This window comes from Strigops habroptila, assembly GCF_004027225.2.
Source record: "Strigops habroptila isolate Jane chromosome 13 unlocalized genomic scaffold, bStrHab1.2.pri S16, whole genome shotgun sequence".
NCBI lineage: Eukaryota > Metazoa > Chordata > Aves > Psittaciformes > Psittacidae > Strigops > Strigops habroptila.
This window is the reverse complement of record NW_022651054.1, coordinates 8,380,519-8,396,040: the sequence shown is the minus strand read 5'-3', so window position 1 is coordinate 8,396,040 and position 15,522 is coordinate 8,380,519. Positions and strand designations below refer to the sequence as shown.

At 39.8% G+C, this 15,522-nt stretch overlaps 1 protein-coding gene across 5 annotated transcripts in view; it reads right to left on the bottom strand.

Moving 5' to 3' along the window:
* NCOR1 (nuclear receptor corepressor 1) overlaps positions 1-15,522 on the bottom strand; it is a 67,313-nt gene extending 51,791 nt beyond the window's left edge. For 4 of the 5 annotated variants that reach the window (XM_030472629.1, XM_030472633.1, XM_030472634.1 and 1 more), the window contains exons 1-2: positions 15,378-15,501; positions 1,101-1,278 (exon numbers count right to left, since the gene is read on the bottom strand). In XM_030472629.1, coding sequence (XP_030328489.1) covers positions 1,101-1,208 — 108 coding nt within the window. In that variant the 5' untranslated portion in view covers positions 1,209-1,278; positions 15,378-15,501. Of the gene's footprint in view, positions 1-1,100; positions 1,279-15,377 lie in introns of all 5 variants that reach the window. The other variant, XM_030472630.1, reaches the window with a different exon arrangement.

Here is a 15,522-nt window from a genome sequence, read left to right as displayed (position 1 = left end):
CTCCAATTCTTGAATATCCTTTTGCAAACATATAAGTAGAAGAAACCATCTTACGTATCCGTAGCAGGAGGAGAATTTAATTAAACTGAGAGAAACCTGAACCGTTCTAAAGCCAACAGCTAGCTCTCCATTGCCCACCATGCCACAGAGAGCACGGGATGGCAGAATGAATGCTCAGCAGGAATGACCAAGCATGAGATTCTTAGAAATCACTACCCCAATTCTGGCTAGCAGAACACAGCTAGCTGGAAGCACTGGTATAGCTGCTTCAGAAAAAAACCAGTGTAACACAACTTTTTACACTTCAGATTCAAGCACTACAGGACGTAAAGCACTACTTTTAGCTTACAGAGAATCTAGCCCAATACTCCTTACATAGGAGGAAAGATGACTGTGGGTGCATTTCTAATGCTCCTGGGCCTAATAGGAGATTAATTCCCCATAAAAATTTAGTACCCACAAAAGCCACAAGAGCCCAGACTCTCAAAGGACTTGTTACACCCAGAATGCTGCATTCATATTAAATGTACACTAACTACAAGCAGATTATTCACACATTCTTGGAAACTCATTGCTATCAATGAATATGGACTCAGGCACACTAACACTGGACAAATTTAGTATGATGACTAACCATTAATAAATTAAAGCAAAACTACAGCAAAAGTTCATGAACACAATCCCTAGTGAATTTATTCAAACTACGAGAAACCAATGATAAAACCAGGAAGTTTATATTAATTCCCTGTGATAAAGGTCTAGAATTATAAAACTCGGATTTCTGACACTAAAGAAAAAAAACCCAACATAAAAACAAACAAGTAAAAAAGCAGATACATATATAATCTTAAAGAAGCAAAAAGCAGTGCTTTCAGCAAAAAAAAGAAGGGCAAACCAAGCCACCCCCCATCCCACAACTATCTACCTAAGCAACACTGGCAGTTCTCCTCAGCAGGGCATTTGGTCTGCAACTCCACTGTTTTCAAATGCGAACGACTTTTATTACATTGGTTTAAAAAAGAAACAAAATACATCCCATTTGGCACAGCAAGCACCTGAATCATACTCTTGTTAGATTTGTAAGGCTCATGTCTCCTTACCTGCTGGTGCCGGGTGCTAGGGAAGGTGTACTGGACAGAGTGAGTAGGATAACGACTCTGTTCTGTGCTGAATGCTCCTTGGTTAGGAGGGTAGCCTGAACTTGACATTATCAGAGAAGAAGTCTTCACAAAGCTGTGAGATCAAGACCAGCAAGCAATCATGTTTCTAGGAAACCGCCTAAAGGAAAAAAGATCACTGATAAGCACCCAAGTACCAGATGTACTCACAATACATTACAGCCATAGTCACCTAAGCAAAACAACCATTACCAGTAAAAGCTTTTTCCTGATGTATTTATTTAACAGGTTACTCTAGTCTGAAACATGCTAACGGGTCTTAAATGGGCTCAAAATGAGGCATGTCAGCATTGTCTGCTTGAAGATTATACTGTTGGAATACATCATTTACCTTACCAGATGAATTAGGAGGATTTTAAAAGGCGAGTAGGTTACTTAAAATAAATGTTAGAGAGGATATAATAGTCTATAGATGGACTCTTTATTTACAGTAAATTTCTTTAGCACAACATGAAGTTAACTTTCATTTCTTCTACAGAGTGTTTGGATTCTATGAACTGTTTCTTACTTTCAGATTCAGGTAATCTTAGGGTTCCTCTACTCAATGCCGCCTACAGTTTATTACACCACAGTGTATTAGTCAGGCCCTAAAATACTATAACCATCTAAGAGCAGCTTTACAGAAGTAGTTTATAAAAAAAGGCAGTCACAAAGAGAAAAACGCAACACTTTCGACTGACACCACAGTTTGTCTCACATAGGATACCAGAAACTGAATATACTATGAAGCCTTACAACAATCTTGCTTAGTTAACATTTGATGGCTGCTTTGCCTCTATTGTATTCTCCAGCTACAGATTAACAGTGAACACTGCAATGCATACTGATCTGGAGAAGAATTTTAAAGACTGAAAATATCCAGACAACTTCACTAACTCCAAGTATCTATGAAACTGTGTATTGTTTCAGCTGCTGAAGATCAGAAGATATTGATTAAACGCTGCACCCATTAGGCTTTGAGTGGGTAAGTTATGGGTCTAAGGAAGAGAGTAAGACATTATATATATATACATAAAAACCACAAGATATTTCTCCCCGATAGCTCAAAAGACATAACCCTTAGAAGCTTAGGTCTTACATACAGGATTCTATCAGACCTGTAGCAAATTCTCAAACTCTGGTCCAGAGCACAGCAGACATATCAGACTTTTATATGAAGTAACTGTTGATCCCTGCCTAGATTGCTTCATTTCAAAGCGCATTCATCTGCAGCCTTTCACAACCACCACATGTGAAGTTGTACTTCTGAACTGCATTTTCCATTAAAAATCAATAGACAAAATCAGCTCAGGAAAGGATCAGACACAGCGAGCTACGCAAACAGATCTTAAAGTTTATCATTCCTCTTCCGGTTGGGATTTCCCCCGCCACGTCTCCATCAAACAAAGGAAGATAGTTACACACTGAACTATCAGAATGATGAGACAAATCTAGATTTACATTTTACACCTAATTTTCAGATATGAAAAATCTAAGAAAAAACTGCAGTTTCTGTTTCAAACCAGTACTACAGATCACTAGTTCTGTGATTTACAGTACTATATATCTATTATAGTACCTGTAATTTATATCTAAGCGACAAGTTCTAACATAGAATTCTTCACCATTAACATTTATTATGCTTCATCATTCATACTGCATTCATTAAAGTACATCTTTACCAACTATGTGATGGTCTAATAGGTCTGAGTCATATGGTTTCCATTTAATCAGGAAACAGCATCAGAAAGCAAGCAGTTTTAGTTAACATACATTGTGAGAGTTAGTTGCAAGCTATAGTACCTGAACACTCAGAAAGTCCAATGTACAGCAAAAAGAAAACCTTTGATTTTTCTCTCTTAATTTCTGTGAAAGTCCATGTGGAACTATGGCATAGAGCTAACTGCCAGCTCAATCAAATGTTTACTAATGTGGTAAACTACTCCCATCACAGCCTGCTGAACATCTATTATTAAATGAACTGCTGGCTCCATGGTATAAGGGTGCTCAAACAACTGAAGGTTATAAATGTACAAATCTTAGTTTGGTGAATTGCTGATGCCCTAAGTTGTGCCACCTCACCAGCTTCATATGCAGTCTTCATAAATATGTGGAAGATGACTAACTGGATTTTATATACATATGCAGCTGCCATATATAGAGTGTATATATGCCACTATATATAGTGTATATAAGGATATGTGTATAAGGATATGTTCATCTCCTACACCTTAAAAACTTTAGTGAGGAATAAAGACAGTAATACTGGATCTGAACAAAGCTCCTTTAGTTCAATATGCTGTGACCGACAGTGGCCAGGAGCAGGCATTTAAGAAGCATGTACCAGTGCCTTCCCAACAAACTCCAGCCTTCTGGTGGCAACCCAAGCAGCAGCTTCTGGCTCAGGGATTCCTTGAGTCAGAGCCTTTCTGTTTAAGATTTCTCAATGGCTTTCTCTTCCATTGGTTTGTCCAGCCATTTTCTGCATTAGTATGAACTCTCAACATTCACAACTGGTTGTTGCAAGAACTTCTACAGTTTAGCAGCACTTCACATGAGAAACTATCAGCTTTTGTTTGCTCTGGACCTGCTACGTTCCTTTATTGCAACACACCAAACATCTATTTCATATTCTTATTTGCCACATTGCACACACAATTTCATAGACAATATCATATCCCTCAGCTCTATCTTTTCCATGCTGAGGAATCCTAGTCGACTTGGTTGTTCCTTGTCAGCCACTTCAAAAGCTTCTCTAGTTCTTTGATACCCATTGTGAGGCACAGGGAGCCAAAAATGTACACCAGATTGTGGGAAAGTATCAATAAATACTCCTCCTGTTCTTATTCTCTTCCCTGACATGCTGGCCACAGTCAGATAGATCTGAATAATCTGGGGATGCAGAGCGGATCAGGTGAGCAACCACTTGAAAATCACACACAAATATAGGCCAACTACTGCATGATTCAAAGTCCTTTTTAGTTTCTCTCTGTCAGGTGACATCTTCTTATTTTTCCAATATTCAGTCAAATCCAAAAGTTGATCATTAACCCAAGTGCTGAAAGTTCAATCCACACTCACTCTGTATGATGCTATAAAGGCCATTTCTCCATTCACACGAACATGAGTGTATAGATCGTTAGGTTGGTGTTAGGACTGTTAGTCTTGAAATCTCCACCAATATAAGAAACTTTCACAAGCAACAGCAATTAGAAGTCCTGACCATCTCTCCAGACTCCATGCTAGACATGGAAAGATGAGGGGGAGGAGGGGAACCTGGCACACAAGCACTAACATCCTTCATCCATCCACCAATGTTAAGCCAAACCCCCATCTCATAACCTACAAGTTTCACACAACACATATGAAAGCTTTCAGCCCAATGGCCTTCCTGCTGGGAACTGCAACCAGCATCATGGTCATAGCACCATAATAAAAATTAAAAAAGGTGAAACAGAGAAAAGCTGCCAACAGAAGAAGGCAACAGAAACAGCATTAGAGGTTCTATTGCAGTCAATAAGAGAGGTGAGAAGCGAAGAGAGAAAACGAAAAAGCAAAAATTAGGTTATCAATGGTGGGGGTGCATTCTTGTTCCTCCCCAAGGGAACCGACACAACAGCAGGAAGAGATAAGGGTAACAGTAGAGGAAAATACATGGTTACACACTGGCAATTACAAGGTGTGTGTGCGTGGGGGAAACCTAAAGCATGGGGATTCTGCGTAGGATCTCAATTCTTTCAAGACAAAATCAGCACTGTAGTACAACAACGTGTAAGATGACATTAAAGTACAATATTTCTTCCCTCTAAGCCTCCTTCTCTCATTACATTTACATGTATCTGCACCTTTTCCTAATTTGACCTCTTTACATGACCTGCAGACCCCATCTTATCTCCCAGTCTCCTATATTATGAGCCTGTTTACACTCTGCCATATTATGGGGAATGGGGAGTTTTTGCCAATATTTGCCAAAAGAATTACCACCAATACTGCTCATTTCTCCCTGTCTTGCTACCTTAATTCTGCAAATGTGGATCTAAGTACTTGACTTTAACTCTTCTTTCTCTGCAGAAAACCTTATGACCTATCAGCTAAAAGCATGTTCCTGTCTCTTCAGCATCTGCGCGCATGCATCCGGCAGACACAGATTATTCTTCATCAGCCTATTTCCTGGTCAGTGAAGGCAATGCCAGCTTCCTGCTGTAATAGCTCCAAGTTCCATACGTTCAGATTATGTTTTAATACAGCAGTCTTTTTGCATAAAATTCTAAGTGTGCATGTAGACTGTAAACAACCTCATTGGGGCTTTCCTCACTGCTGTATCCTTCCATTAGTCATGACAAACCTTGTCTTGCTCTACTCAAATCCAGTCAGAATCCTCCTTTAAAGCTCCTCGCTATTAACTCTCTCTGCCTCTCCAATCCTTCCACTGGTTTCCTCTTCTCTGCTGGAACAGAGGCTGCTCATCTTCATTTTCAGCCCCCTTGACAAAACCACAATACAAGAAATCAGCTTCCAACTCTGCTCAGTCAATGACAGCAAGAGTCTATTTTTCAGACAAGTATTTTCCTAGCTTTTCATGTTATTCTGCAAATTTGAGGGGTTTCTCATATAAACAAGAGCTGTTATAGACTTTGGAATTTTGCCTTTACTGACTCACAAAGATAAAGTCAGGTCATGAATACTTTCATACAGCTGCCAACGAGGCTGGCAAATTGTCTGTCTTGCTGACAATTAGAAGGGACAGAAAGAAATATTTCTTGGTTTGGACCTCAGAACTCAGTTCATTCTGCTTTAGTGTCCCATTTCAGTGACATTCCCACATTCCCAGGCTCTGTGGTAAAACATATAAGGGATGGGAAAACCCAGTAGTACCAAACAGATAATATTAATATATATATATATGAGAAGCATATATATACACACATATATATATGAGCAAAGAGTCAAAACAGAAACTGTTACATCTGAAGATACTTAGCTGAGAAAAAGCAGTAACAAGTACCAGTTCCAGGAACCATGAGGAGATACTCAGCCCTGTGTTAATTTGAGCTTCTCGGGCAAGGAAATGATTTAACAATGTTTATTTCTAAATGTATGATGATATTTTTCTCTTTGGCCAGCTCAAACTACTTGAACAGATCCGATTCAGACTTCCCCTTAAAAGCTACTGTTTGCACTTGCATTTGTCACATGTGGAGAATTTTGAGTAAGTTACAAATAATTTAGAACTGGATATTACACTGGCAGCAGTCATAGTGTAATTTCAGATCTGATTTCTATAATGCAATACTAATTTGAACAATATCTCTTGATCTCCCGATCTCAAAATGCTTCAGAAAGAAGCAGAAGTTCATACTAACTTCAGTAGACACATGGGAAAACAAGTCACAGAAAGGTTAAGAAATCTACCAAAGACGACACAGGAAATAGTCTATGACTGAATCAGAAATAAGACTCAAAGTCTTGCAGCACTTTAAGCAGGCACAAGCTAAGCACTGCCTGAGAAAAGCAGTTCTTCACTTGGGAAAATGCAGCAGGTTAAAACCTGTGATTATTTTTAGCAGGCCAGTTCCCCCAAACCCTTCAATGCATGCCCACACACATGTTTATGCCAGCAGAAGGGAAGGAGTCAAGAGGCCAGATGGATTGTGGAGCCACCTACTCGCTGCTTGTGGAACCACGGCCCCACTTGCTGGAATACCCCATCTCCTCCTCTTCCATTCACCTTCACGGATAAACAGCCAGTCTCATGTGTAAGCTCATTTTTTCTTCTCATTTATGAAACAAGCCACCACTTTTGCATTTGGAGTAATTTTCAAGCCATCTTGAAGTACTTAACCAACATTTGCTAATTAAATTTCACATCCTTTTGGGAATTTTCCTCCTCTTGTTTTTGAGCAAACTGAGTGCGATATAAAGAGTGCAAAGAATTAGATTACAGTCATATAAGGCTTAAAGCGAGTTGGGGGATTTTGTTTTTAACTCAGTAAATTGAGCTGTGATGTAACTAACCTACGGCAGAACGAGGAAGGCTCTGCCATATGCGGAGGATCCACAATGTATCACAAAATTAATTCAGGGATATTTATTCAAAGTTTACTCTGGTGAGAAAATGAAGAGTGAAGGGGCTGTTTCAGCAGTGGGTAGCGAGGCTCTATCCAAAGCCTGATAACAACACTTGCGAATAATTCTTTCTGTGCAGTGAAACAATCTCATGGAAAAAAAACCAACCCCAAACCAGGCCGTATTTAAGGACCAACTTATCAAACTAAAATAACTAGATTTCATGATTTATAGACCTGTATCTGTACCTTCACAACGCAACTTTCCAACTCACATAGAGCAAGACAAAACTACAAGTTGAGAATCACGTAACTAGAAACCTTTCAAATATATTGCTAGATTTGCAAAACAAATCTTCCTCGTTGCATTCTTATTTTGTCAGATAACCATAAATCTGTTCAAACATTCCAGCAACACCATCAAATTTGCATCTTGGGGATATGCCATACACAAGGAAAAAAAAAAAAACAAGTACACTTCTGACCCATTCCTAAAAATACCTTAATGGGTCCAACCTCCATATAAAAAGTTATTTACTCAAACTATCAGACACAGTAAAAGGCTACGTATTGCCATCTAAAAGCTCCAATGCTCAGAACATTAAACGGCACCATTACAAGCTAGGACTGGCCTAACAGTCTGAAGTCTTAACTAAAAAAGCCTAACTAAAACTAGACCCTTCAGCAGCAGTTATTCATCCTTCAGCCCCTGCCTTATTTATCAGCACAGTCATATGATAGTTACTTAGAAAAACAATGAAGAAATGTAGTGACAAAGAAAGTAAGTTTGGGTTCAAACTGATCTATGTTAACCCTTCAAGTCTGATTATTCAAAGCTCTGCAAAGTATTGTGGAATGGGATGGGATGGTAAGAAAACCAGCTACAGGATCATTAGCTAGGACAATCCTAAAAGAGAAAGGGTTTTCATTCAAGAAGCTACCAGGAGGCTGATGTCTGAAGAGATTTAAGATAATTTTGTGCTTTAAAACAAGAACTGAAGGAAGTGTATTCCAGCTACAATATCCCAGCTTACAGGTGTGCTTGTAAGTATGAAAATCTGCCGGGCATATCCCCCAAAAGATGAAAGATTCTTAGCATGCTACAAGCAAAAAATGATAATAGGTCAACAGTGAAATTAAAGACAATTTAAGTAATGGCTATTTAAACACATTCCAGAATACTGTGCTTCCAGTTTTTGCATCAGCCTCATAGCTCAGGACCTTTTCCACACTTTCTTTAATCTTTTTCCACTCAGTTTTATGTTGCAGAATACTCTGAAGCTCATAGTCAAAGTACATGGGCATATGCTAGTAGAATGAATTGAAACAATGAACATATTTTCTCCAAATTGAGAACTAACTGCTGAATTTTCCATTGCAACTCCACATATGCAAATGCTTTTTCTTCTTCTGTGGCAGACATTTAAAATATACCATAAATGCCTGAGAACTTTAATCTCACTTTGTTGCACCCCCTCTACTCACAAGGTTATTGACGTAAAAATTGCTATTTCTATCCCTGCTAGAAATACAGTTAAGAAAATAACCTCTATAAGGCCGTGTTTTACTAGCAACACTAAATAACATCCTCTCCATTAATTATTAACGTCATATGATTCAAACCAGAAATACAGCAATGGGGGTATATGACAAAAGATGCTAAGAAAAGCCCAAACATCTGAATTTGACCCTTCTCACACCCTGAAATTTCCACTAACATACAATATCATCTTCTTTCTGAACATCCAAAGCATTAACTCACAATTATGCTATACAGTGTCTGACATATTCTACATGACATGGAAGCATGGTATACTTTAATTCAGGCAATTACAGACGTGACAGAAGTCAAGGAGCATTACAGCCGTCAATTCAAGATGTCACATTTACTCTACACTAGCAAGACTTTTCCATCTGCATCAAGAGAGATGAAAAATTAACATAGGATTTTCTATTTCGAATTTTAATAGAAAAAGATTTTCCATCACAGACTACCAGCTCCTTTGAGCACTTAAGTAATAGCTTTTGGAACATTAAATATTAAGTAAGTTTTAGAAGAGTACTTCAAAACGATTTTTATTCCCATTCCAAAAGGTGAATTTTGGTTTCACGCTTGCATATGCAATTTACAACCAAACTGCTGCCAAATCTCAGGATCACATTGTTATACTTCATCTTTAAATAACAGTTTCTCTCTCTCTCTCGAGCTAGGTAACTACAAATACAAATAGAATTTGTGCTCCACCAAAATGGGGTCGATCAAATTCAGTTGACAAGATACTCCAGGAAATTCTATTTTAATCTCTCCTGTAATTTCCGATCTTAAAGAAAAGTTGCTAATACATGATATCAAGACCCAGGCTATACACAACTTTGCTATATTATATGAGGGATCGTAAAAGGGAAAACTAAGACTACATCAGCATCTTAGGAAGCTTCTGATCAGCTACCCAGTTGCCTCACAAAAAAGAGGGGTGCTGAGTACATACATTTCAAGTAAGAGTATTTTCAGCATCTTCTCACCAGTTAACATGTTAACACACCAGGTTACACAGAATCCCTGAGGGAGGAAACCTCCTCTTCTGAATTTTACTGAGGAATAGCACCTGGTGATAGCGAAGGAGCCTATCCAGCTCTCTTCTGCCAAGGAGGGTCACAGGAACACCAAAACTGTCCAAAAGAGGTAGGAAGAAGTTCTCCATTCAGAAATGGAAATTAAGGATGTAGACATTTACTTGATTAAAAGTACCACTGAGCAATGATTTAAACCATAGAGTGGATAAACCTTACAAGGTTTTCTGGTTTTAAAAGTATACCATAGAAAACTAGATAGCTTATTTCCTGAAGACATTTACAACACATTTTGGTTTTCCCTGCAACACCAGATTCTTGTTTCTGATTGTCTCAATACAGCAGGCAGTTAACATACGCCACAAAAATTTTTCATGATCCAAAGACAAGAAACCAAATCTACAGAATTGAACGTCCAACACAAAGCCCAAACACTGCACAGACAAGGTCTCTCCTTCACAAGGGGAGACAGCTTTTTTCCCTGAGATAATTGCAGCAGTTCCCAAATCCCAGACATCTACCTTACCCCTTTTGAAGGATCCCATCCCTGCCACAGAGGCAATTCAATTGGTTATGAAACATCAACTGAAGCATGTAAATTCCATCCACAAATCTCTAAGGTGAAACAGAAACCAACCCAAGCATCCTCCAATGCATCAGTTTGTAGCATGCAAGGGGTTCAAGAGATGCTATGCAAACAGTGGTGGTAAGAAGTACAACAACCTTCCTCAGCAAGTCATCCTCACTCATGAATCAGTGGCCAACAACTCATAGGTTTACTCAAATTCCCCTATTCCCTCCCATTTCATTTATGATTTAATGAATCAGAAATAACCACGATGATCTCAAACTTCTCATGTACACACACACACATATATATGTATGTATATATATCATGCACTACACAAAATATTCTTTCCAAACAATTTTTGCTTCTCCCTCATGGACTGAAAGCATAGGCACTTTAAAAACAGCTACTGCATGTGAATTTATTCCTCCACTGTTAATCCATCCGCAGGTAAAACTGCTTTTGACATCATCTAACATGCAAGAAATTATGTGGTCACAGTTTTAAGTTTCCAACCTCTTCTTGTAGTTCATTCATTATCAAAAGCATATCTGTAGTGGCAGCTTTTTAAAGCAGCTTTGGCGTGGAAAAGTAAATGTAACTTGACTAATCCACACTGACAAACTACAATGTATTATGAGAGAAACCACATACGGGGCTTCAGGACAAACCAAGCATTAGCCTCATCTCTCTCCTCAGTTGACTGGGTTCAGATAAAATCAAGTCTAGAGTTTAGATACCGTACAGGAAATGCACCAGAGCCTTCTGGAAACAAAGTTTATTGTTATTACATTTATGATTAAGTTTGAGATGTTCTACTTCACAAGGAATGCGACAAAATGTAACTCCAATTGAGACTCAAACAACAGCCTCTAGGTCACAGAAAAAGGCAAAGAATGGAAGAAATCTTGAACTACGAATGTTCTAAGTAAACCTTTGTATCTGTGAAAAGAAAACCCCAGAACTTCGAGGTTCAAAATATGCCTAAGTCTGATCTTTGAGACCACAGTGAAACATCAGCACCTATACCAATAATAGCTATAATGGAGCAGGTAAGTGACTACATTTGTGAAGAAAGGCTTTGGGAATATAGCATACGAGCAGGAAAAGAGTTGAAGAATATGAATCCAAAGCAAAACTCTACAATGGATAACCAAGTGCATACAATTTTTTTGATTTAAACTAATTCCTCCTCTTCCTTCCCTCCCCCCCCCCAACTACTATTAATGAGGTGAAGAGCACAGCTGAACTGTAATAATATACCTGTCCAGTTTGCTGAACAGCACTTGAACTTGTAATGAACTTATACAGGCTTAACTTTCTAACATTGACAAACAGGAGAGGAATCAGTAGGTTTCCTAATTGATTGTTAGACATCTTCCTCGAAACATGAATGCATTCTAATCCATCTAGGAAAGAATCTGCTTTTCAAAGCAGCCCCAGGTTCTGCCCAGGAACCCAACCAGACCTTCCACATGGAGCGTGTGGCCTGTGCCCTGCAGCCAGGGAACGCTACTGTGGCTGTTTTCAACTCTTCCCAGGACAAACCTGCCTCTGACTTCATGAAAAGAGCTAGCCAAATGCACTTCCCCTGCAGCACGGCATACAGTGCACGTGAATGTATGGCACAAGAGAAGGTATTACAGGAAAAGTGTATTTTATAGTTTACCTCATCCTTTCTCATTTATAGGTGTTCTTTCCCTCGTCATCTTTGTGAATGTGTTTTCATTTTCAGTTTTATCCAAGTCTTGTCACTCAACACACACAGATTTTTTAAATCCTGGACAAGTTTGTCCAGGTAAGCTGTTACGACAAAAATTTAATTTCTGATTTTATTTTTTTTTTTCCTGCTGAGAGTTATGAACAATAGGATTTTTCGGAGATGGATGATGCATCTTTGTACCAATACAGTATGTTAATCTTGTAATACCCTTTGTAATCATAAGCAGATAAAGTCGCTCTCTTCAAAACCACACAGATCAACATCCTCCTTAAGCCTGAATTAAAAAACTGCATATCAAATCAGTGAGTGGCAACGTTACACTTGGTTTAAAAGTGAATCTATTCAAGGACATAGAAATCTCTCTTAGGATACTGGGAAGAAACATAGCTCCAAAGTAAGACTGAGCTTTCTGTATGCACACCAACTCACTAAACTTAAGCTCCAGTAGGCCCAGACTGCAGTTGTCATTTAACAGATGGTGGATAAACACTGAACTAGAATGGAAGAGTAAGGGAACATCACAAAACATCATTAGAATCATAGAATAGAATCATACAATCAACTAGGTTAGCAAATCATTGAGGGAGAGAGAAACTAAAATGGAAGATACATTCGGCACGTTCCTGGCTATTTGTATATTTTAGAAGTAGCACAAAGTAAATATTTACAGACAGCAGTCCTGCACAGGTCAGAATTTTTATCTGTAACTGTAACAGTAGAGAGACAAGGTAATACGTTCACTTACTAGCTTGTTATCTGAACCACTCATTCAGATTTGACTAAAAAACATAAATGACTTGAGGAGTTCAAGACTGGCATCCAGGAAACATTTGTTTGCATTCTGAAACCACTGTCTGGTTACTAGTCTGTTCTCAAGATTGTCCTCTGTTGCAGTGCACCTGCATGAGGCACAGATCCCTTCCAGTTTAAACAACTATTAAAAATCTTAAATATAAGTAGCTAAGCACACTAGAACTCCAAAAAGTATTTTTGACCATGCAAGTAAACCTTCATTGAAACCATTTTGTAGGCAAATATAAAAGAAGAGGAATAAAATATTTCACCAAAACTTTGGCTGAGAGCTCCAAGAGTGAAATGCCACTACTAAGAACATAATAAAGAGAAAAAAGAAAATACTGTTCTGTAATACAGAAGGGGCTTTTTTATTTATTTGATTTTATGCATTTAACAGTAGTTGAAGCAGAATCAGCTTCCCCTCCCTGTGAGCATCTCTCACTCATGCTGTAACTGAGAAATAAAATAACTTAGAAGATGCACTTAGAGAACCACAAGAACTGTGGAAGGAAACTATAGGGGGGAAATTGAAAGGAAGCTTTAGAGCCTATTCCTACTTTTATCACAGTTTTTGAAAGAGTGTTCTAGATCCCTTTAGAGCACAACAAAACTAGCAACTAAAATGAGTGGTTGCACGAAATAAAGTATATTTAAAATAAATCGGCAACAGTGTAGGAAAGTCGATATACTCTGGTTTTGTGCATGTAATTTTGACCTGGAGAGTTACTTTTAATTGATGGGTACAATAACTAATAAGCTGGAGAGAAGTAACACTTGTGGAAGCAAACACTTGTAACATCCTCTCCACCCCCTAAGAAATGCACATTGTAACTCCTAGAAAGAAGATTCCACTCTCTTTCCCGTGTTTCAGTAACAAGTTTAGCTATTTTAGTGACCGATATCAAACAGTATATTTCAAATAAGCAAATTATACTGCATATAAAGCACAGCTGAACTTTTTTCCTTAGCAGCCTATACTATATTACAAAGAAAAGTGATGTCAAGAAAAATTAACCATGCTTTCGCAAAAAGGGTCACTGTAGTTGGCTTATTTCCTCTCAACTTACAAGTCCTTGGGATAAGCACGAAGGTCTTTCATGCCCCAACACAAAACGCTAGGCTTCAGCTAACTAGAAATCCACTTCAGATATTACATACTTCTTTTCCAAATGTCAAGGTTGTTTAGTTAATCAGGAATAACAACATTCTGCTGAATATAATTCCAGTGCAAAACTGCAACAGATCTGCACAGTCCTCATGTGCAGTGAGATTAACACTGTGTCCACTTTTTCAGGCACTTATGCTCTGCCCATGGTCATCCTACAATAGTAATGGGGTTTTTTGTAATAGCACCAGGGTTTTTTCCCCTCAAATCATACTGCCTAGGATAAAAATCCCTACCTGAGCTCTAGCAGTTCATAACTACAGCGCTGTACCTAAAAATACTGCTTAATACAAGAACACTGCCACAAAAGCAAGTCTTCAGAATGAGACATCCCCTTCTCATTGTAGTAAGTTGTCTTAGGTCACATCAATATTTACAGTCATGAAAAGGTAATATGCTTGTTAAGACTATATCTGTGAAACAAGAAGAAACAGGTTTTGGATAATAGATTGTTCAGACTACCTACTTACTTACTTGAGCCTGTCTGACACTAACAGCACATACATCCATCTAGAATCCTGTCAAACTGCAACGCACTTGATATCCACAGATTTTTAAGTACAGAAAGATCAGTAAGTACAAAGTTCTTTACCATCAAGTAAGAATAATTCTAGAAAAAGCCACTTCCATTGTGCCCTTCAGCAGGGATGACAGAAGCTGGGGATGTTTACAGGTCCTATATGGATAATTCAGTGTCAGCATCAGCAACAACTCCTCACTACTGACAATCTCAACGTGGGGCTGGATGGAGCAGGCAGCCGCGACGCACCTCCAACGCTGCTCGGACGGCAGGACATCTTCAGGAACTAACGCACTCCTGGCCGAGCATCCAAGTGGCCGATTTTGAAGAACTGCCCCCTTTTTTACTATTATTATTTTATTTTGTTTTTAACTTGCACTTTTCCTACCTACAGGACAGGGATGAACGCCCAACACACCGATGCTCTGGGATTTCTCTAAAAACTTCCCCTCAAGGGCCATCCCTCACGGCCGCCTCAGGTCCCCTCCGGACCTTCCCGCACACAAACAGCGCAAACGGAGAACAAACCTCGGGGGCACCAGGCACCCCCGCCCCAGCCCACACCTGATCCGCCCACCTCCCCAGCCCCGGCGGCTCCCCCACGGAACCCCCCCGGCTCCAGCGCCCTCCCCCCGGGGACGAGAGCGGTTCTCTCCCCGGTGATGAGGGAGGAGGAAGGGATGGCCGGGGCCCCCGCCTCTTCCCCCTCCTCCTCCTCCTCCTCCTCCTCCTCACAGCGGAGGCACTAGGCCCCGCTGCGCCCCCAGGCCTCGCCGCCCTCCCGCGCCGCCCCGCCGGGCCCCCTGCCCTTACCGACGGCGCGGCGCTGGGGCGGCCCGGGCGGCAGGTTCTGGTGGGGCCGGACGGTCGCGGCGTCTCACCTCAACCTCAGCGCCACCGCCACCGCCATCTTGCCTCCCCTCCCCCGGCTCGGCGCGCTCCGCCCCCTCGCACCAGG